The 22,298-nt window shown below is 45.0% G+C and overlaps 11 protein-coding genes and 1 long non-coding RNA gene across 13 annotated transcripts; 7 read left to right on the plus strand and 5 right to left on the minus strand.

Moving 5' to 3' along the window:
- The first annotated feature begins 160 nt into the window (after positions 1-160).
- On the plus strand, positions 161-1,778 carry LOC131887966 (NF-kappa-B inhibitor cactus-like). Its single transcript, XM_059236717.1, has one exon. It carries the CDS (start codon positions 567-569, stop codon positions 1,617-1,619), a length of 1,053 nt encoding a protein of 350 aa, XP_059092700.1. The 5' UTR covers positions 161-566; the 3' UTR covers positions 1,620-1,778.
- LOC131887967 (ganglioside-induced differentiation-associated protein 1-like) lies at positions 1,774-2,791 on the minus strand. The gene has a single exon (XM_059236718.1). The coding sequence runs from the start codon at positions 2,789-2,791 to the stop codon at positions 1,793-1,795; it is 999 nt and encodes a 332-aa protein (XP_059092701.1). The 3' UTR covers positions 1,774-1,792.
- A 164-nt stretch (positions 2,792-2,955) lies between these two features.
- LOC131887619 (apoptosis-resistant E3 ubiquitin protein ligase 1-like) lies at positions 2,956-5,148 on the minus strand. The gene has a single exon (XM_059236250.1). It carries the CDS (start codon positions 5,146-5,148, stop codon positions 2,956-2,958), a length of 2,193 nt encoding a protein of 730 aa, XP_059092233.1.
- Positions 5,149-6,251: 1,103 nt separating this feature from the next.
- On the minus strand, positions 6,252-7,151 carry LOC131889746 (uncharacterized). Its single transcript, XR_009374223.1, has 2 exons — positions 6,999-7,151; positions 6,252-6,468 (listed from the first exon to the last, which is right to left on the minus strand). It is a non-coding gene; the product is annotated as an uncharacterized LOC131889746 (long non-coding RNA).
- On the plus strand, positions 7,103-8,615 carry LOC131889744 (protein ABHD18-like; the record flags this gene model as incomplete). Its single annotated transcript, XM_059238922.1, is given in 1 exon segment — positions 7,103-8,615. A coding segment is annotated over 1 exon segment (1,298 nt), but the record flags the coding sequence as incomplete, so codon positions are not given.
- Positions 8,616-8,805: 190 nt separating this feature from the next.
- LOC131889748 (acyl-coenzyme A diphosphatase FITM2-like) lies at positions 8,806-11,967 on the plus strand. The gene is made up of 2 exons (XM_059238924.1): positions 8,806-9,052; positions 11,024-11,967. Exons 1-2 carry the CDS (start codon positions 8,806-8,808, stop codon positions 11,938-11,940), a joined length of 1,164 nt encoding a protein of 387 aa, XP_059094907.1. The 3' UTR covers positions 11,941-11,967.
- On the plus strand, positions 8,915-10,395 carry LOC131889753 (rhythmically expressed gene 2 protein-like). Its single transcript, XM_059238931.1, has 2 exons — positions 8,915-9,056; positions 9,855-10,395. The coding sequence occupies exons 1-2, from the start codon at positions 9,038-9,040 to the stop codon at positions 10,376-10,378; spliced, it is 543 nt and encodes a 180-aa protein (XP_059094914.1). The 5' UTR covers positions 8,915-9,037; the 3' UTR covers positions 10,379-10,395.
- A 25-nt stretch (positions 11,968-11,992) lies between the features above and the next one.
- Positions 11,993-13,085, plus strand: LOC131889752 (uncharacterized). The gene is made up of 2 exons (XM_059238930.1): positions 11,993-12,237; positions 12,302-13,085. The coding sequence occupies exons 1-2, from the start codon at positions 12,079-12,081 to the stop codon at positions 13,055-13,057; spliced, it is 915 nt and encodes a 304-aa protein (XP_059094913.1). The 5' UTR covers positions 11,993-12,078; the 3' UTR covers positions 13,058-13,085.
- Positions 13,086-13,137: 52 nt separating this feature from the next.
- Positions 13,138-15,524, plus strand: LOC131889747 (organic cation transporter protein-like). The gene has a single exon (XM_059238923.1). It carries the CDS (start codon positions 13,520-13,522, stop codon positions 15,248-15,250), a length of 1,731 nt encoding a protein of 576 aa, XP_059094906.1. The 5' UTR covers positions 13,138-13,519; the 3' UTR covers positions 15,251-15,524.
- A 938-nt stretch (positions 15,525-16,462) lies between these two features.
- LOC131889750 (uncharacterized) lies at positions 16,463-17,804 on the minus strand. The gene is made up of 2 exons (XM_059238928.1): positions 16,679-17,804; positions 16,463-16,601 (listed from the first exon to the last, which is right to left on the minus strand). The coding sequence occupies exons 1-2, from the start codon at positions 17,639-17,641 to the stop codon at positions 16,545-16,547; spliced, it is 1,020 nt and encodes a 339-aa protein (XP_059094911.1). The 5' UTR covers positions 17,642-17,804; the 3' UTR covers positions 16,463-16,544.
- Positions 17,805-18,361: 557 nt separating this feature from the next.
- Positions 18,362-20,050, plus strand: LOC131889749 (mucin-2-like). Of its 2 annotated transcripts, XM_059238927.1 has the most exons (3): positions 18,362-18,780; positions 18,859-19,271; positions 19,777-20,050. In XM_059238927.1, the coding sequence occupies exons 1-3, from the start codon at positions 18,377-18,379 to the stop codon at positions 20,013-20,015; spliced, it is 1,056 nt and encodes a 351-aa protein (XP_059094910.1). In that variant the 5' UTR covers positions 18,362-18,376; the 3' UTR covers positions 20,016-20,050. The 2 variants fall into 2 exon arrangements, with proteins under 2 accessions (XP_059094910.1, XP_059094909.1); XM_059238926.1 differs by having other exon boundaries at positions 18,362-19,271.
- Positions 20,025-21,525, minus strand: LOC131889751 (uncharacterized). Its single transcript, XM_059238929.1, has 5 exons — positions 21,180-21,525; positions 20,921-21,109; positions 20,622-20,843; positions 20,390-20,555; positions 20,025-20,307 (listed from the first exon to the last, which is right to left on the minus strand). Exons 1-5 carry the CDS (start codon positions 21,357-21,359, stop codon positions 20,078-20,080), a joined length of 987 nt encoding a protein of 328 aa, XP_059094912.1. The 5' UTR covers positions 21,360-21,525; the 3' UTR covers positions 20,025-20,077.
- Positions 21,526-22,298: the final 773 nt, after the last annotated feature.

The raw sequence follows: 22,298 nt of genomic DNA on the forward strand, positions 1-22,298 counted from the left end.
ATAAGTTGTACTACAACTTTCCACCTCTATTACTACTACTACGATCCAAGGAACGTTTCTTCACCCAACCTCGGTTCCAGATGAGTCATCTATCAAACTTCTAGGTTTCCGTTCGTGTCCACTACCTTTTGGATCAAATTCACACTCAAACATCTTTTGTAGCAAGTTCAATAATTTGAAGATCTATGCCTCAATCGTCAAATTGTATTTATCATTCTTGAGGGTTGGAACCACATGATATGTGTCCCCAATCTTGGGATTTCCCCGTTCCTGATTCAGCCCGTGGGCACACAATAGGAAGAAGCAGTCTTTACAGCCCTTTTCCAAATTCCCCCAACAGAGATGCACCAGGCACCACCGGAGCATAAGGGAAAGCTAGGTCGGTCCAGGTCGGGAACGTGGACCTTCTGAGGGAGCTGGAACGCACGGTAACACCTTCAGCGAGCTCATCTTATTCATTTGAGCCTGAAGAGGTGGAAGAAGTAACAAAAATTCGCATCCTCACGTTTTTGTCCCGCTCAGAAACCAGGGAATAAACTCCTCCGGTAAATCACTCGCTATAAAGGATGTCGAAAGGAAAGACGGTCGGTTCAGATCAAGCCCAAGCGTTGACCGATTCAGGTGCGCAAGACATCATGTTGTTCCAATCTTCGTCCAATCCAGAGTGCGACAACGACGAGACGCCCGTGATTCAAATGCCCAATGCCACGGGTACGGGTAGTAACAGTGAGCGGGACATGTACCGACAGACACTTTATGACAGTGGTCTGTGTTCAGAATTGGGACAACTCAGCCTTAGTTCATCGGACTCGCTGACCCCTGCTAAACTTCAAGAATACTATGAACCTGATGAAGATGGCGATGTGCAGCTTCATTTGGCCATCGCCTCGGGGTTTACGGATGTGGCCATGGCCCTGATCAAGATGGCACCTCATCCCGATTATCTATCCATACCAAATAAAGCCCTATATTCCCCGCTCCACATTGCGGTCCTTCAAGACCAGCCCTTGGTTGTGCGCCGTCTAGTTATTGCAGGGGCTCGAATTGACTTTCGTGACAGTGAAGGAAACAGCCCATTACACTTGGCGGCACGCCGCGGCAACTTGGCATGTGCCGAAGCCTTATTGAAGCCCGTAGCCGTGCACGAGATGGAGGAAGCTGGTCTTCCGCCATCCCTTTTCACGGCCTTGCCCGCCGATGTCATCGAACAATCCAATAATGTGGGGGAACAATGTGTTCACCTGGCTACCATGGGGGGTCATTCCGATTTTTTACGCTTTCTGTGTTGGCACAATGCCGACATGAACGCTCCTGACGGGCGCGGTGGGCGGGCCCCTCTTCACTTCGCGGTAGGAGCCAGGCAACTGCCCCTCATTGAGTGCCTCATCGATCAACGGCCCCACGGTTGCGGTGTCAATGCCAACCAGCTGGATTGGTACGGTCGAACTCCTTACCAACTGGCCGTCCTGAATGGGTCCGTCGAGATCGCCAATTATATCAGCCAAAGGGTGACAGGATGCACCCTGCCTGAAGCCGACACTGACGCAGAAGAGAGTGAGATCGAGTATAATCAAATCCGGAGAAACGACTCCAATCTTCTTCTCAACTCCAGCGCTTAATTATATTATTGATGTTCGAGGCGTCCTCAAGAGATGATTTTCTATTTTGTTACTTGCCACCACATACCTTAATATCATATTCCCAGCCCCCTCCATCAATAATTCAAAAATAACAATTATGAATAACTAACTGACCCTTGGTGGGGCCATTGAATGGAAGTGTTGGCGTTTATTTACTTATTCATCATCTTTTTACAGGCGTAGATCCCTCCAAGTAATAGTACCGCACCCAAGCCAACTTTGGCCGCGTCCACACTCTCGCTTCGAGTCATGCCCGATGATTCTGAGTTGCCATTAGCTGACCCGTTGGTGTCGCGGGCAATGACTAGGAACTTTCCCTCGTAGTCTTTCCACTTGGTAGCCTTAACAACACTGGGTCTGCGGAAGGCAAGCTCTTGATAGACGGCCAAATGGGGTCTGACGCCCCCTTTCCAATAGCGTTGGTCCAATCCCAATTGGTAGAGCCGCATGAGTATTGAAATGAGCGTCACATCGGCACCCGAAAAGGTCGTGCCGCAAAGCCAAGGTCCGAGTCGGTCGTCCGAGTCCAGCTCGGCTTCCACCTTATCCAGAATAACCTCCAGGTTATACAAAATACCGTGAATCTTGTCGTTTTCGAGAAATATCTCTCGTATCGACTCGAGGTCCCTGGCCTTTTGACGGAGTGCGGCCTCTGCTGGCTTTCCGCGGTGTTTTTGAGCCTCTTCTCGCAATAGCACCGGTTTATGGATGATCATGTGCTTGGAATTGATGCGTAGGGCCTCCTGACAATAGGGATAGCGTAATACATCCGTGGTCTGTTCAGCATGGAAGGCGAAAACGCCATAGGTGATCGCGAAAAGGGGAATACCGTCGAATAGGGATATGTATTCTTTGACTTTGGGATTGTCCTTTGGCATCAGGAGGTATGGGTGTCCATACTTGGAATCAATGTAATCAACGATTTGGGTCGATTCGACGACGATATTGTCTCCGTCTTGAAGTACGGGAACCTCACCTCGAGGATTGAGAGCCAGGAACCAATCGTTGAATTGCTCACCATCGAAGATTTGGACGTGGCGCGGCTTGAAGTCCACTCGCTTCTCGTACAAGGCCATGAGCACCTTCCGAGATGGTCCTGAGAACTCATTGTAGTACAAGATCGGTTTCCCATCATCCGTCACACCCGCCATTCTACAAAAAGATCAAATAAAATGTCGCTATCACTTGATTATTACAACTAATCACCGTACATATGACTTTTTGTTTCCATTGCATAATCAGATCGTTCATGTTTTGACAATGATAACATTATTGTACTCCAATGGCAACTAACAATACCAAAAATGTGGCCTGACTAGACTAATCCAAAGCCTTCATTGCCTTCGTATAAGGCTACAAAGAGGGCTTGCTCGAATTCTTTGTAAGAGGCGTGCTCTGACAAGGCGATAACATTAAAGCAAGTTTGCGCTGTCGGCAAACCACCGCGCGAACCATTCGAGGAGATTTGGATCAAGGGCTTGAGTTCCCCAAATCCACCCGGGGGCAATCGAGAGCTCCCTGTTATGAATTGAACCAACCGCTCGAATTGCTCAGGAGTGAAATTCTTTAAGGCCGCCCAAAACCACTGCATTGTGACAGATGAAGGCCCCGTTCGAATCACGATATGGTTCAACTTCAGATCATTCAAATCATAATGACGACATCCACACAATAACAGCTCCAATTCCGACTCGTCAAAGAGGGTGAGCAACGAATCTGGTATCAGTTGATGGAGCCCACTCAAGAACTGCTGAGTCTGATCCTTGATTCTCCTTGCCAGTCGATGTTGAGCTAAAAGATCTAAATACTCCAATTTGTTCTTTTCTTTGACAGGAATCTCGTTTCCACCAGGTTTGAGTTCCACCACTCTCACGGACTTTGTTTGGGGATCAATCTCCTCGTCGATGAATTTGAGGTTCAGATCCATGGAATCAATGACATTGTTTTGAATAAATGAGATCTTGCTGGCATAAAGCTCGGGGGCGTCATCCGCGAAATGGCGAAATTCGACGCGCATCTCCACGATCTGAGCCAGGAACGATCTGGTCAAACGAATGGGCAATTGCTGGCGATAGCTCTTCCCTTGGGCGCACTCATATAAACACTTCCCAACGATCTTCCCGGCAAATTTGAACAGGTGACTCTGGGCTTTGGTGGCATTGGGATTCGGGTAAACAGCCTCAGAGTTTTCCTCCAAGTTGGTGAACAAGCCGAACTGGGGATGGAACAGCTTCTGACATACAATTTCCAACCACTCCCGTCTTAAACCCCCAAGGTCCATGCCCGGTTCACCCATGAACTCAATTTCAAACAAGCGACACCAATCGCTATCGGTGAAGAACTTTGTCGCCCTTAAACTTGACTGCAAGATATCGTCTCGTTGAATGATCAGAGGGAGTCTCCGATGTGTGTAGCCTTTCTTCTTGTAATATCGCAGAAGATGATCATAGAAGAAATTGGCTTTGTCTTGAAAGGACTCAGAGCCACCAATCTTCTTTAAAAGAAGGAGGTGAAACAAGGCGGCTACGACGTTACCTTCCTTGAGGACGACTTCTGGATGGCCTTGGAAGCCATCTTGGATGCGTATCACGGGTATACTTTTCTTTTTGTAAGCGACAAGACTCAATTTGGTGGACGGCATCAGGCGGAAAGCGCATAACCGCAGGGGAATGAGGCCCAAAAAATATTCCTTGAGGACCAGTTGACGGGTATTCAATGTCAAGTAAAACAGCCGTGGTCGAGAGAGATTGATTCCATGTTGGGCCACAATTTCACCTTTGAATGTGGGAATGTTATGCGGGCTCTCCATAAAGCGATTCACGTCCGCCATTTCTTTGACGGTGAGTACCAACAAAGTGAGCTCAGACTTAGGAATGATCTGGTCTTTGTAGGTCAGTGCAGCCTTGTACCAACCCTCGTGTCCAGGACTGAATGCCAGAATAGATTCTAAAGCGTCCGAACTATCAACATGATATATGACGTTCTTGATATGGATTGTCTTCAAATTGACGCTCTCGTCGCCCAATTTGGCAGTGAGCTTGATTCCAAAATCATTGGCCAAGTCAGCCAATCGATCGGGAGGAATGGCATTACAGAATGAATCTTTAGGCCGAACAAAGATTGATTTGGGCTCGTGACCAGTCAGCACGATCATTTGCGATTTCATCCCCCCAATGATTGTGGCCATCGGGTCAATCGGACCAGGTTGTATGATAACGTACGCGGGAAAGCCCTTAATAAAGTGGTTATTGTACTTCAAGTGAATCTGGTATCGTCCACTTTGTTTGGCTGAAAAGACCAAATGAAGCTGATTGAAACCCGGACCAGGCGAGACAAACGCCGACACACTCTGGTCTTCACAGCGGGCAGCAGCCGTGAATCTGTCAATGATTTGTTGGACATCCATGCTCAGGCTATTGAATGTGATCACTACAGTTTTGGTGCTAGATGCGGTCAAATCAGTGGGCCAAACCAAACATGCGAACAATCGCTCCTTCTTGAGACCCATAAAGCGACTAGCGGCGAAGATAGAACAAATTAAAACCGCAATAATGGATAAAATCCACGTGAAAAGGATCCCACTCCAGGACCAAGAGGTACCCACAGGCCGCCTCAGCCCCCTCTCCGGTTCTATACACACAAAGGTTTCCTCAACCACCCGTTGCCAGCCGTTGGCACAGGAACCGCCTAGCCATGTTTCGATCCCAGATTCGAGCGAAGGTGAAGACCATTGTACAAACCACAAGTCATGCACATTAATCAGTAGAGCAATGGCTAATCCCTTCAGCACTTTAGAGCCATCCCAGGGCGGATCCAGGCCAGAATGGAGATCAGGTGATTGGGATGAAGCCCGTTGGAATATGGAAAGGGTCACACCGCAGGCCAAAACGAAAATAAAGTGGGCTTTGAACCAGGCCCAGGCCCAAACGATTAGGCACCAGAGCGGGTGAAAGCCTCCGGTCCAAGACACTTGGAGCACATTGATCGATATCAGTGCGACTAGAATAGCTCCAAGGTGATGTTGAAGCCATGGTGGATATCGCATTGTGGAGTCAGTTCTTGGAGAGGAGAGATTAAGGGGTCCTTCTAGATTTGCGGGTCCATTTCACGAAACAAGCTAGACGCACTCTGTCGTTCATTTGGTTTCTTCTCTTCGGGTTGTTTCAGGCTTGCCAATAAATCGGCACATAAGAGGGTCACGATTGACCATAAAACAACGCCTGACGAATCCCGTTTTAGCAAGCAATGACGTTCAGTTTCACTTTGGCTCAGATTTTGGACTTTTAGGTTGATTACGGTTGAAAAAAGGATGGCTTAGCAATTGTTTTTAGTATTCCGGGCCCTCAAGAGTATGGGTATTGAACTAGAGCATATTCTTTCACCAAGTGAAACCATTTTTTCACATTTTCCACCGTGTTATAGTTATGCCCCTGTTGAAATCTTGAAGACAAAAATGCGAAGGCCTTAATTTGATTTCTCACAAAGTTGTGCTGTTAAGTGACTACTTTTTAGCTCAAGGACATATTTACCTCTTCAATAGTCAATTCGAAGGTCAGGGAAAGGGCCAAGTTAAAACTTGGATGAATTACCGGCAACCCTGAAAAAGTGTCCTTTAGACCAAGAAAACAATCCATTAAAAACAAGAAACGACCAAGCACTTATCCCTGCAAAGTCACTTATTTAAACGAAATCGAGTTAACTTTACGAATGATATTGTCAGCACTTCATATGATGGTTTTTTTTTTGATGAAATCCAAGACAATGCCATTGGACCCAAGTCCACCATCGAGGCTGACATTCTTGGAAAGGACTCATGAGTTTCATCACCCTGGAACAAGCGTAATGGACGTACTCAGAATCAATTTTCGAAGATCCGTGGATTGAATTTTGATTTCAAATACTATTTAGGCACTCTCAAGCAAGAGAACACCAAATAAATGTTCAAGAGGAAGAAAATGGCATGACCAGGCTTGACTAGATGAAGGGATTTAGTATTTAAAATGGTCCTAACAGGGGCAGATCAATCATGACACCGCTCAGTTGGAGAATAATGATAGGGCCATGAAAAATACGAAAACATCCATAGACTGATTCGTGGCAATATCAAATCATGAGGAGAGCTCACGACAGACGAGCAAGTCTAATGCATAATACCCTCAATTATGTATTTGCTAGAAACAGCATACGACTTGAAAATCAGCAACTCAATATTCACAACACTGATGTACAAAGCAAACAAACGTCTATTTGTAACAAAGGGTATGTGGAATGTTCGTGCCGAAACCATAACATACATACACCACATTACTTGAGCACCAAAACCCAATGTGTATTTTGTTGTATTTCGTGATCACTTACCTTGCCTCTGGTCAATAAGACCTACTCATGAGTTAGATTGGGGACCAAACCGTGAACTGCCCATGAGTGGCACGGGTGCGACATGTCGTCATCAGCGAGTAAATTAGACGCACTCTACCGACGGGTGCTCATTACCCAATTTTTCACGCGGGGTTGGGGCGAACCTGCTCATATGAAACGGATTTTTGCATTTCGTCGTCAATTAGCCGACCGTCAAAAGGCCGTTACTTTTGTCGATCCTAATCATCCACTGACCATCACCAAAAAGGAGTCCTTTAAGGATCACCATGTGATCGAAGGTCACTTCCTCTCGCCGTGCGCTCAATACTTGCCTGAGCTTCTGCCAGTTGAAAGCCACACCGCCTACTTTCAGATGGTTTTACCCAAAGACATGTCCCGTCAAACGCCCATGGTAATTCAATATGCGGGTACGGGCGATCACTTCTTCTGGCGAAGACGCAAACTGATGGCACTGCCCATGGTAAGTGAGCGGGGTGTGGGCTCGATTATTTTGGAGAACGCCTTCTACGGTCTTCGTAAGCCCAAAGATCAATTGCGATCCTCTTTACGGAATGTGACAGATTTGTTCGTCATGGGAGCGGCAAATATAATGGAAACACTTGTTTTGTTCCATATGTGCCAGCGGGAGAATTTTTGGCCTGTGGTCACTCATGGCATCTCAATGGGTGGTCACATGGCGTCCTTAAGTGCCACGGTCATCCCTCAAGCTGTGGGCGTGGTGCCTTGTTTGGCGTTAACCAGTGCCTCGCCCACTTTTACTCAAGGGGTGATGGCCAGTGCCATTCCTTGGCACGTGTTAGAAGAGCAATACTCAACGCTCAGTAGTTACCGCGACGAAATTGCTCGAATCGTTAAGTCTGAAGAAAACGCTTTCCAAGCCGGAATTGAGTTTGCTCAAACTATGGAGGATGAATCCATCTCAGGCACGCCATTTTATGTGGGCGGCCAACCTCGGGTCGATAAAACTCAAGTCAGTTCCAAGATTCAAATGGCGGAGATATTTCGCAGTCTACAACTCCCGTTCATGGGCCTGTTTAACCGGTCCAAAGCACTGTCCTCGGATGATAAGCTCAAACGCGAGGCCGTGCAATTCATGCGTGGCATCATGGACGAATGCACCCATTTGAAGAACTTTGACGTTCCCGTTGACCCTTCTTTGTGTGTGAGTGTTAGCGCTGAATACGATGCTTACCAACCTCAGGGTTCAATCCGGGATGTGCCCGAGATTTGGCCTGGAGCCACCAGCATGTTCGTGCCAGGAACCGGGCACGTGGGCTCGTATCTCTTCAAGCAGAAAATGTTCCGAGGAGTTATTTACGAGGTCATAGACAAAATGAAACACAAGTATGATCCACCACAAACAAACATTGGACCTCCTTGAATGTGATCGCAACCAGCCTTCTAGTCGTGCCTATTATGCCAATATTGCAGCAAACGTTCTAGACTCTGACAAAAAATGTTGTTCGTATGTCGAGCAGAAATTCGAGAGGGTTGAAGTAACCGTTTTTCTTCCCAAATCCTCAGTTCAGCTCTTTTGGACATCCAAATCGTTCAAACTTCTGCAATTTCTGCTCCAAGTGAAAGCATCATGTTTTTTTTTGTACATCCGCCTTGGCCGTTCCAAATCGTTCAAACTTCTGCAATTTCTGCTCCAAGTGAAAGCATCATGTTTTTTTTTTGTCTGGGTCTGGTTATAACCGAATAAATCAATAAATAAAAAAAAATGCCTCGTGATAACAGTAACCCTTGTCATACCAGTCAATCGTAGTCCTGTCCTTACAGGGAGATGCTCTCTAGTCTAAAGGTGCTCACCTTAGACCTAACCGGAACCGTCTACCGCTTCACTAAACCACCCTTCCTGCAATATCAAGAGACCGCTAAGGAATACAACATCGTCGTGAATGAGAACGATGTCAAGCAAGCCTTCAAAGCAAATTGGTCCAGAATGAATGAAAACCATCCCCATTTTGGGTCCACTACTCATCATGATTCTACGAATTGGTGGATGGACCTAGTACATGGAACATTCGAAGGTAGGTAAGCAGGCTTATTCTAGTCTTTTGGCTGAAGTCATTTTAGTTATAGGGCATATAAATATTAGAGCTCTGCATCGGATCAGATTGATTGCTATTTCTCGGATTCGGATCCGATTGGGTGGAAATTGTCGCGTTGAACTGGAGTTTCGAAATGATGTCTTCGAATTGAACTTGTCCGAAAGCAAATTGGGTATTTTCGAAGGATAGTTGATCTTTCTTCAACATTTTTGTTCTAAGTAAACGTGCTGACTTTTTCATTCAAACTTAATGCTTGGGTGATTTTTGAAGATGAAAGGTCCTAAAATGCCTGAAAATGTCTTCATTCCTTTCTAACGAAAACAAGTGTTATAGCACATTATAATGTGGAAATGATTTTGCAAATATTAACTTTTACGTCTCTTAATTCCCTCCAAACAAACATCCAAAAGCCTCTCAATTGAACGTTATTTTTCAAACTCCAGGTGTAAAAAATGAAACAAAAGTTGGCAGATGCCATTCAAAGCCAAGGTTTGGTCATAGCTTCAAGGTCAATGCCGCAATTTTTCTCGCATTCAGTTCAGTTTGGCAATAGAGATCGGACTGAGCAACCATACAAATTATATTCGGATTGCAAAAGTCAAGTTCGGATCGGATTTGGAGACCCTCCCAGATCTGATGCATAGCTCTAACGCATCTAGATACGTACACTTTCAAGCAAACTCCCCTCAGGTAAGGGGGACAGTCGCCCATAAGAACCAATCAACTTAACATTAATAACACACATAACCATACACAATAAGTTTGTAATCGCTTTTCACAGATGTTTTGGGCTCAAGTTACCAGAAACATGAAATTCAACCGATTGCATTGCACTTGTACAACCTCTACTCCACCACAAGTCCTTTTCGAGTATATCCAGATTCCTGGGAGTTCCTCCACCGCTTGAAAAAGGTCAAAGACACATCAGATTTAAAGGTCGGTTTGATCACCAACTTTGATCGTCGGATTGTCAAGGTTATTCAGCAATTGGGAGTCCGACCATTGGTGGACTTTCTAGTCTATTCAGAAGGAGCTCAGGCAAGCAAACCCGACGTAAATATTTTCGAACTGGCCTTAAAGAAGTCCCTCGTGTCTAACGTTAGACCTTCAGAGGCTCTTCATGTTGGCGATGATGCCGATAAAGACTACTTTGGTGCTCGTCAGTGCGGCTGGCATGGATTTCTGCTTGACCGACATGGATCTCTAGGACAGAAGAGATCTGATGTGGACTCGAATCACGTGTTTTCAGACTTTTCTCAAATCTCGAATCGCTTATTTGGTATCTCTCAAAGTGAAAGACGATAAACACTATACATTGTCAACGGCGCTTTGATTTTAGTCTTGTCTTATCAGTGGTGTTATTTGGACATTGCTGATCAAGTGACTGTACTATTCCCCTAATTTCTGAGACCTTTGAACTCCACTGAAGAAGCTGTAAGTACGGAAACCTCCTCAATCCACAACCCCGTTCAAGCCCCTTCCTTCACTCTCATTGCAAATCCAGCCACAAAATGGGTAACAAAAGTGAGTGGTCTTCTTCATTGTGTCAAGCAGCACTTGTCTTTTTTTTCTTTCCTTCACTTTTTTTTTATTATGACCAAGCCATACACCAAATTTAGAAAAATACACTTCCCCCTCACGTGAATTTTCGTCGGAACATCGCAACGTTTGTGAGTCATGTGAGTCATGTTGTCGTCTATGGTGATGATGATGATGCAATGTCAGTAACAATGATTCACTGCTATTCTCGTTCTCTAAACGTTGCATCACCAGTCTGTCTGTCCCCCTGTTGTAAACACCAGTCTCAAGACATCAACCAGTGGTGCTAGTGTCATATTTGTTCATATTTGATATATTTTTTTTCTAAGTATGTGTTTGTGCTCTCAAGGTAAGGATGAAAAAATTGCTAAATCATAGGTTGGTTTAGGACTCATTGTCTTATTGTTTCAGAAGGGGTTCGCCATCGTCAAAAGCAACGAGCGACAATGGAAACCAAGGGAATCATGCACCCTAAAACCAAATTGAATTATTACCAGACCCTTCCAGAGGAATGTCCAGAGGCTCAGCCGGATCGAATACCAAGTTCAAAAGACTCTAAAATAGCCGAAACTGTTCGAGAAACACCAGTGCTCGTTGAATTTGCCCAAGCTATTTTAAGCAATCCGTACCTGAGAATTAACCTCTATCTCATTGGGGTGTTGGTGTTTTCATTTTTGGGCGAACACATCCAAGAATATCAAGTCTATATCTACACGGCTCAACCTCACAACGTTTTCAACGACTACTTTGTCAAGTTTGGATGGGCGTGGACTTTGGCAGCTTTTGCTCCTTTGGCCTTGATGTCCGGTATCGCTTACAATGGAGCGACTGGTGCCTTTTGGAGCTGCATTCGAATCGCCATTGCCACGGGCATCTGGTATGGATGCACACGATTGTTCGATGAGATACGAACACGTCTCTCGCCAGGTCTCGACATTTCCGGGCACAGTTTTATCCTGATTTGGAGTGTAATGGTTTTGGTAGAAGAATCGGGGTCCTATGATGGGTGGGATCCTCTTCGCCGATCTCTAAAATGTCGGCAATCCTCGACTGAATCATTCGGCAAGCGTCGAACGCGATTCCTGATAGATTCTCTCACTTTCCCTATGCGTTTGTGTTTGATCTTCACGTCATTATTGAGTATTCTGTGGGATGTCATGTTCTTCTCCACCATCTTGTTTTATCACACGTGGGTCGAAAAAATGATTGCTACCGGATTGGCCGTTTTTGCCTGGCTTTTGGTCTACGAGGGAATGTACACTTTACCCATAACATCTCTCCATCCCAAACACCAAGCTTTATTAGCCTGTGATCGCCTGGAAACCTAATACTGTTAATAAATATTGATTCTCTTTCGTCATTATCTTTTTTATCAGGGCACAAAATGAAACACCTGGTCCATTCTGATTCTTGAACACTTCTTGTACGAAAGTGTTCGACAACGGAAGAAGTCGAATTCTTCCGCAATGTTGTGTGAGATCAGTGCCTATTTGGGCCATTCGTTTTTGGGTATATGGCTCAGCATGAACATCATCATGGCTGCGTCCATATTTGTGAGCTCCGCGTCGGTTTTTTACTATTATTACTGGCCAAAGAATGTAACTTACGATAAATGGAAGTACAAGGTACGTAACAATAGACTGAAACAAAAAGAGAAAGAATTTGAAGTACTTTCTAATTGGATTCTAGTCCAACACGGAGTATCCCTCGGTTGAGAAGGTTCGTGATGAGATCGTGCAAACCATGAAGGGCATGCTTTGCGCCACGCTCTGTCCCGCCCTGAGCTTATACTTGGCTTCTAATGGATCGTTGGGTGGAATATCCAAAGCCTTTTGTGGCTGGGGCCCACACAGTCTGGCCTATCACGTCTTCTCGATGGTGGTGGTCCTGGTTGGGTCGGACTTCTACGAGTTCGCTTATCATCGGCTTGGTCACGTAAACTTTACGTTCTGGAAACAGCACAAGCATCATCACGTTTTCTATAACCCATCTCCGTTCTCTGTGATCGCAGATGAATGGATCGACCAATTCTTTCGTTCCGCGCCACTTCTGTTGTTCCCATTAGTTTTACCCCTCAACATTGACCTGATGTTTGTGATGTACGGCATTATGTTCTACTTCTACGGTGTCTATCTTCATTGTGGCCACGAGCTCTCGTTTCTGTCTGCGCACAACCCGATCGTGAACACTTCCTTTCAACATTACTGTCATCACGCTCGGTCCACGATGAACAAACCTTTCCATTGCGGGTTCTTTATCAAGATTTGGGACAATCTTTTCAAATGTGTCTACCCGGCGGACAAATGCTTTTGCGCACAATGTTCCAGAGCCAAGGGCGAACGCACGCAAGAAGCGTTCAAAAAAGTTCGAATCCCAGATTATTCCCTTCTACTCAAATCCTCTGTTTGGTTAGATCTTTTACCTAAGGCCCTTACAGCGGCTTAAGTAAAAATAAACACATTCGCCAACCTCATTGCAGTATTTTTCCAAGCTCATAAACCCGATTATGTAATTGTTTGTAGTATTTGTCGTTCCGGAATATTTTATCGAGGTTAAGGTTCGTCGATGGACCGTACTCTATCAACAATTATATGCTCGTTTGAGGTCTGGGACTGACTTTGTATGTTCCCCGCGCGTCTTGACAGTCGGAAAGCTTGCATGAGGCAGGCAAGAACGTTTTCAGGGTTATCTCCGAGGAGCTTTATCCCACAAGCTGAAAGTTCTTTGTCAGAGAAGCACGGCCGTGGAGTACAAAGGATCGACCACTCTTTCTAGAGAGAAGACCATTCGAATCAGCTGAGAGGTCCTTTCCTATCCTTGCCCCCTATCTTCCATCTGCTTTAAGACCCACGTAGCTAATTGTGCAACACTTGTGGACTAGAAATTGAAAGAAAGACCTGTGATATTATGTGCACTTCCGAAATGTCAGAAAACAGTGACTCCAAAGATCTCGTTTCAAGTGATGGGAAAGACGCGTCTGATTCTGGCACCAGAAACAGGGTTACATTTGATGATGTCCTGGTAGAGTTGGGCGAATTTGGAACCTATCAGAAGATATTCTATTTCTTATTTTCCGTTCCATTTGTGGTGTCTTCCATGCAACTCCTTGGATGGGTTTTCGTGGGAGCCAATCTTCCTCATCGATGCCGATTCCCCGATGAGCCAACAGACCTTGAAACGCCCGGAAATTTCGACTTTGTCTCTGACACTTACGTGTCTGTGGATGGTTGTTCTTATATTAACCTCATCTCTAACGAAACCCTAACATGTGATCTTGGCTACATTTACGACACGTCCATCATCGGGGATTCCGTGGTCAAAGATTGGGATTTGATTTGTGATAGGAAGAGCTGGAGAGCCACAATAGGTGCGGCTCCCATGGTTGGCTATCTAATTGGTGGACTTCTCACTGGCTACCAATCAGACAAGTTTGGACGCAAGCCAACCTTTATCTCGTCCATCTTTTTGCTATTTGTATCCGGATTGGCAACGGCCTTTGTGCCGGGGTTTTTCAGCTTCACTCTGGCTCGATCCGTTGTTGGATATGCCATTGCCGGGATCGACAACACTTGCTTCACAATGGGATTGGAATTGGTAGGCCCTTCAAAGCGAACCTTGGCAGGCATTGCGTGCTGGTTCTTCGAGACCTCCGGCCTTCTATGTGCGGTGGCTTTGGCGTTTCTTTTGAGTAACAACTGGCGATTGCTTCAAATATGCTACTCTTTGCCTTGCATAATTTTCATAAGCTATTGGTGGTTCGCACCAGAGTCAATTCGGTGGTTGATTGGCCAAGGCAAGAGAGAGGAGGCCAAACATCTGATTCAAAAATCCGCACATATGAATAAGGTCAACTTGTCCGACGGCCTCATCGAAGATATGGAAAACACTTTAGAAGAGGAAATGGAAGAAGAAGAATCCAGGACCTATACCTTTGTCGACCTATTCCGATATCCCCAGATGAGAATCAAAAGCGTCATCATCTTGATCTGCTGGCTAGTTTGCCCTGCCCTCTACTACGTTCTACTCCTGGATCAAAGCGAAATCTCTACCAATCCCCACATTGGATTCTTCATAACGTGTGCCGTTCAAATCCCGGGTTACATTTTCGTCATATTCACACTTGAGAGAAAAACCTTTGGTCGCAAGCGATCCCAATGTGCTTACCTTCTACTAACCGGTTTGATGCTGATCGTCCATCCCTTGGTCCCCGAGGAATGCTATTGGCTCAGAATAAGCTTCTCAATTTTTGGACGATTTTGTGCCAATTGTGCCTACACGGTGCTCAATCTGTATTCGGCAGAGCTTTATCCAACCGTTGTCCGAGGGGTGGGGATTGGGTCGTCTTATGTCATAAGTCGTGTGGGCACCATTCTCTCTCCTTACTTGTTGCTCTTGGGCGAAATGTCGCCAATCATTTTTGGGTCCGGTGCTTTTTTGGCGGGAATTTCAGCGTTGCTGTTGCCAGAGACCCTTGGCAAACCTTTGCCTGAAACCCTGCTTGATGGAGAACGAATGCAAAGGGTCATTTTGCCATTTTGCAAAGACTCGGATAATCCTTTGGACACTATCAAATCTGCTATGCAGAGTGAAAAATCTCCTTTTAAGCGTAATTTACAACGGGATGACTCAAAGTGTTAATCATGTATCAGATTCTTCAGAGTGCGTACTGTGTACGCGTTTTAGTTGGTAAATTTATGTTCCCTTTCTTTAAGCCATAATTCTATCGTCCATGTCAACCTATCATGCTCGTGTAGGGACACAAAATATCAATGTACATCAGCTTGTACTCCATGAACTAGTCAGCCCTCAGAATTGTGTGAAGTACCGGTATTCCTGCCAACAGATTACTCATTTCGCCATACAACCCTTTTTTCTTGAACTCTTCAACTCAAAATAAAGTATTCCTTCATCATCTTTTCGTGTGATTGTCCTTTTTATTCATTCATTCTGGTTTAAGACTGAAGGAAAAGTGCTATGGAACAGAACAAAAAAGAGACGTAACCGAATAGCCTCTCACTACTTTTCCTTTGTCCAATTCGGAATATCCGGGACACCTTCCACATTCATTTCTTTCACTATAACTTTCTGATTTTGTGGCGTTTGCTGATTGAAGTACTCATAGTTATCAGCATAGTCATCCTTCTCCTCGTTATTTCTTTCACAAAAGTAAGACCAGCACCCTTTGAGGAAACCAACTGAATCCTGACTGGATTGACGTTCTGGTAATCTGTACGAAGGCCTACCATCTTGAGGACTGATAACCCTCATCGGTGTCTTTGGAATTTCAATTTGCGATGGAATCGCGCTATCTCCAAAGTCTGCGAATGCCTCCTTATCCTCCATAATGGACGTGGTTGAGGCTCTGCTAGATGACCTCGAGTTTCCCGTTGGGAAAATGGATTTTTGTTCCAAGGAAGGCTTCCTCGAAGGAGGCGATGTTTTCTGGATTGTTTCTGGGGTAACCTTGTTGGGCTCGACAGCTGTTCGATTGGTAGAGGGAGGTGAGTAGCCTGGATCAGATCGGTTGCGATAATCTTCAAGGACAATTTTAGGAGTCATGGGAGTGGCAGCCTCAAGCTCCACGGGAGTCTTTACTGTCTTGTGACTGGAGTTGGTCGTGCCAAATGACGAGCCCGAAAGTATGTCGAAATCGATATCGTTCACGTCTTCGGTCCTTCTAGATTGTTGAGACTGGGAGGACTTTGAGGACTTCGAACTTTGATTAGAGCTTGAGGATGAGATTCTGGACTCTTGATATGTCTCGTTTTGACGCCTAGCTTCAAAATCTTCGTTATTTTGTCTGAGTAAATCATCAATATCTGCATTTAAAACATGAGAATCAATGGGAAGTTGTTCTTCTGGCCTGGCTGGATCAGATCTTGAGGAGCTTCTAGATCCTTGGGATCCAGACTGAGCGTGGCTTATTGTATCTTCATTCGAAAAATGAGAAGCGTCCTGGTGCTGCGCTCCAGGGACTTGGGGATCGGATCTAAAAGGAGCCTCAATTTCAACAACGTCACCTTTATCGTTCTCAGTGGAAGATGATCTCGAACTGGCGCTACTCACATGTTCCAATTCGTCGTCGGAGTGTTCTGGCGAAGACTTCGACTCCTCGTCATGAAGTTCTTCGATGTCCTTGATATCGGAGGTAAGATGAGTGGTTGTGCTGGTGGAAGGTCGGGTCGAGTTTTGGCTTTCGTTTTCTAATTCGGATATCTCAGTATCATCATCGAGGGATGGATGCCGGGATAGTTTGAAATCTGTGTGACCCAATCTGAGCTTGTCGTCCTGGGGTTCATCAGTTGCGTTCATCTCGTCGATTTGCAACTTCTTCTGGAAGATGTGCCTCAATTGGTTCATGAAGTTCAGACTGACCTTCCGCTCTTTCACTGCAACGTAATCCGGAACTACCACTCTGGATCGAATAGACCTTCCACTGGATATGGAGAACCGTCTTGGAGCCATGGCCACATCCACAATTGACGGACTGTATTTGGGTTTGGGAGGGAGGTCTTTAATCTTCCTCTCCATGGCAGATTTGATATCAAACAAGAGAGAAGGATTGACCTTCCTCTCGATTTCGTTATCAGCGGCGGCATCTCGCAAGTTAGCCACTGAATTTCGCAATCTAAAGATGTCGATTCCTCTTTTATCGATCTTGGGGAGAATCCGTTCCACATCTGGAAGTTTGTGGTTGACCTTCTTCTTTGGCGATGGGTAATGTCGAATGAAGATGCCCTTGTTGTCAATCTTTGCCGCCACACTCTTCTTTGGAGTGGGATGAGCGATTTTTCTAGGCGTGGCCATGGGAGATCTATAGGAAGTTGGTCGAACCACCCGCAAACGGGCGCTTCGTCGACCCGCATATCTGACATAAGTCCTCACAATCTTGCTGCTCACGGTGGAAGTGATGGACTTTGTCTTCCTTCTCTTCTCAGGTTTGGCACTGGTCACCAACGAATTCGTGGTTTGGGTGGAAAATTCTCGAGTGGCTGAACTTTGTGTACTTTGGGACTTGTATGAAACCATGTTTCAGACTGCCTGATCTAGTTCAAACTGAAGAACCTTTAATAAGGTTTGCCCTCCATGGATATCCCGAATATCTCTATTGGATCTTAGAGAGAGACACACATAGAGCAGGTGTTTATTTGGTTGCGATTATCTTCATCTTCGTGTTGCCTTTCTTGGCTTAGAGGAGGTCATATTCATACCGAGACTTTTCCAGAATGAATCAATGATTCAGGTGGAACAAGTTACATAATCTGGATTTTTTTCTAACTATCGAGGATTTGGAGGAATAACGACGGACGCCAAACCTGTTTTAACCCATCCATCTGGTAGGATCGAACTTCGTTACTGAATGAAAATAATTGGTATTAACTTATTCATTAGGATAGTTCCGCAAGTGTTGCTTATCCAACACACATCACGTATATAGGATTGATGTCATTTGAGCCGTTCCAATCCAGTTATTTAGTGGCAGCATTTCATTTGTTAAATCATATCTTGGACTGTACTTTAGAACAGACTCATAGGATTAGGGAATACCATGTCCTCAGCTTGTTTGTCAACAACTATTGGGGTCTGTTCACCTGGAAATATTTACTTAAGATTTAATTTTGAATGTACATTGCTTAGATATCCCCTCCTCAGAAACAAGATTTCTTGGGAGATTACACACATTAATCATTTCGTCTCATTCCATCAAGATATTTTGTGGACATGAGATAAATTTAGTTTACTATCTAACTCCAATTCACCAACATGTTCCAATCTATAATTCTCAATGGTGTATTTATGATTTTTGGAGCTGCAGCCATTCCGACGGTCAACCTCGCGAATCAAGGGAATCATTGGGTGCCTGATTGTGCTACTGTCAGTGAAGGCTCTTTCTTACCGGACCCGTTTGATTGTAACAAATTTTGGATTTGTACAAATGATGGGCCAAAGCAGGGGACTTGCCCTCCAGGATTGGAATTCAACCCAACTATTGCAGGGTGTGATTTTCCACACAATTTCGTTTGCACTCCAGAAGCCACCAGTACTCCAATTGTAACTGTAACCATAACACCTACCACAGTAACTACCAGGCCAACCACTACTCCAACGCCGACCACCACCATGACTCCAACCACGACTGTAACCACAACCACAACACCAACAACAAGGCCCACCACTACTCCAACGCCGACCACCACCATGACTCCAACCACGACTGTAACCACAACCACAACACCAACAACAAGGCCAACCACAAGGCCAACCACTACTCCAACGCCGACCATAACCATGACTCCAACCACGACTGTAACCTCAACCACAACACCGACAACAACGCCAACTACAAGGCCAACCACTACTCCAACGCCTACCACAACCATGACTCAAACCACGACTGTAAGCACAAGCACAACGCCAACTACTACTTCAATGCCAACAACAACGGGCACAAGCACGACACCCTCTGGATGCCCTGAGAGTTTTCCACTGGTCCTTGGACCTTCTTGTTACTTCTTTTCACCTCCTGAACAATTCCTAAGTTGGGGAACCGCCAAGAGCATTTGTCTGCAAAGAGGTGGTCAGTTGGCGGAAATAGTGGATCAAACAGATGAAAATGCTATCGACTCATACATAAGAGCCAACTTTGACGTACTTAATAGTAAGTGATGGCTTATTTCTATCCAAGGCTAACTTTTGGATTATATCGGATTTGAAAAAGTTAGTTTGAAAGTTAGCATCCGGGTTGATGTGATTGACAGATTATGGTCTAGGGAGGCCCCGTTTTGGAGGCCCCAAATCTCCTAGGTTAGAGAGACTCTTGGGAGCCCACATTTTTTTTCAATGGAATCACTTTCTTAAAACGAACAAACTTATTCGTGATGATGTAGATTTATGCACTAACAAATTTAGCGTTTTTCGGCCAAAAAGTGAAATTGAGTCATTTTGGCATGCAACTTGAGACATTATTGGACTTAAAAAAGGAGGTAGTTGTTTCTGCAGTTAAACTCATTTGGAGAACACTTTGCAAATACTTTTTCAATGACCCTGCCCACCCATTATAGTTTGTGTGTTCTTCTTTTTTGTGGCGCCTAAAATATTCTTTTCTCTTTTTCACGTCGTGTAAGGATCTTGCAATTTAATTGCATCATCGTCTTATTTTTCAGCCGATTATCGATGGTGGTTAGGAGGGAATGACATTGATAATGAAGGATCCTGGATCTGGGAAACCACTCGCGTTCCCATCTCGTATTCCGCATGGTTCTCTGACCAGCCAGATGATGACAAAGGCCGAGAAGATTGTTTGATCATTAGAAAAGAGGGCCGAAATGAAGATCTCATTTTTGGTTGGGATGATCGGGATTGCTCGGATAACCATTCATACATTTGTCAATTCAGACTTTAAAGAGAGGTGTTGTTATATTTAGAGTTTATTCTGCACTCGTGCTTGAGTTAATACTTCCACAGTTAATCGAAAATCGGTAAGAACGTGTTGAATGATTTCTCGCAAAAAACGGCGGGATCGTTGAACCGGTGGTTTGTGTTCACTCCTTTCATGGCTTCCATGTCATCGGTGGACAACTCGAATGAGAAGAGATCAATGTTCTCCTTGATTCTTTCCTCGTTCTCGGATTTCGGAATCACGGAGCATTCTCGTTGGATTCCCCACTTCAAGATCACTTGAGCCGGGGTCTTGTCTAAACATGAAATAGTAAGAAAGTAAGCGGCACTCAAAATGAAGGCCTTTTCCTACAATTATAAATCCCGAACCAAGATTACCATGTTTTTGGGCAATTCCTTGCACAATGGGGCTGTAGAGTGCCGAGGTCTGGGGGTCAGAGTATGACGATCCATGTCCCAATGGGGAGAATGCCGTCACATGGACGCCTAAGGTCTTGGCCAAACGAACGAGATTTTCCTGCTGTAGCAGGGGGTGAACTTCAATCTAAAACCAACCAACAATGCTCATTAAAACGAGAGACAAATTTCACCCAGAGCATGTGCACTTTACCTGAAGTACAGCGGGCTTGATCTTGGCGTAATTGAATACATCACGCAACCCTTGGCAATTGAAATTGGACAACCCAATGCTCTTGGCCAGTCCAGCATCCACTAATTCCTCCATGGCCCGCCACGTGTCTTGCACCGGCACCTCGGCCAATTCAATGCGAGGATCAGGAACGTCGGGGTCGTGGAACCACTCGGGAGGGTAACGTTTCTCGAACGGAACAAACTGTCAACAAAAATGGATAGTAGAGAGACCTTTGTAGAAAGTACTTGCCGCTCTTGCTAGTGCCAATCACACTGTACCTTCATGGCAATCGGGAAGTGGATCAAGTACATATCCACATAGGAGAGACCCAAATCATCCAAGCTCCTCTGGCAAGCCAATTTCACATGCTCCGGGGCATGGTAAGTGTTCCAGAGTTTACTGGTTATATGGAGATCGTCGCGGTTACAAATACCGGCCTCAATAGCTCGTTTGATCCCCAAGCCAACCTGAAATGATCCATCCACTTCGTGAACCTCTAACCTCTATCCCAATGAGATGTACTTCAAAATCACCCACTTGCTGCTCATTGCCATAATCGGAGGCACAATCAATATGGCGGTAGCCAGCACGAATCACTTTTTCCACCACCTCGGCACATGTACCTTTGGGCACTTTCCAACAGCCAAAGCCAACACTCGGAATCGAACCACCCGTTAATGGCAAAGCCAATCGAGCCATATCAGCAGAGGAGGACATTTTGAAACGATGTATTCGGCAGACTCGAAACTCTTATCTTCAGAGGGACACCTGCGGTATGAGTGAGATGATTTCCAAAATTCAACGCTCTGCCGAGACTTCAAGCAAAAACGTTTGGAGGTGTATTTTGTTACCAACCGATGTTTCGGTCGGTAGGGTGGAAAGGAATTGGCATGCTGTTTAGGCAAACCCAGTGAATGAAAAAGAGAGAGCGGCTTTCCTCCATAGGTGGGAGTGAGATTGTTAATAGTTAAGTACCTTAACTGTTTTATGATTGATCAACAGAGCTACCACTTCTTTTTTTGGTCAACAAACCTCCGTTCTTAATTTTTGGACTTTTAAGCTCCTACAAGATAATCTTGAAAAAACTACTTTTTTCTCAAAACGAAAACTCTACTTAATCCACTCTTCTCTCATTTTAGGGCCAGTCATATTCTAATTAGCTTGTTCCATTAAAAATATCAGTTAACGTTTACATGAAGATGAAAATCAGATTCCCGCTAGCAATTGCATTCTTTCATTTGTTGTCTGAGAAATAACGCCCGATTATCAAGCCAAACTACCGAATAAATAAACGAGATATCAGTAGCTTTTGCCGAAAATGACGGAATCAGCACGGTGCCCACTATTGATGCCCACCACTGCCTTGCTCAAGGTGCTTGCTTGCGCATAGCATGTTTCAGTTATGGCAAGTGGATGGAGAAGCGAGTCCTTTGATTTTCTTACGTTGTGGGAGACTTGTTGAGTTCGGCAGAGGACTCGAGTCTTTTACGGGACTCAAGTCTTACAAAAAGACTCATCTTGTTTTGCTAAGCTAATCCAGGCTAATGAAATCATCATTTAAGGACTACTTGATTACATGGTTAATTCATAACGGAGTAAAGGCCGTGTTCTGGCAAAATAGAAAAAAAAAATGTTTTCTTCGTGCGAGTCTGGACT

This window comes from Tigriopus californicus, chromosome 10 (genome assembly GCF_007210705.1).
Source record: "Tigriopus californicus strain San Diego chromosome 10, Tcal_SD_v2.1, whole genome shotgun sequence".
Lineage (NCBI taxonomy): Eukaryota > Metazoa > Arthropoda > Copepoda > Harpacticoida > Harpacticidae > Tigriopus > Tigriopus californicus.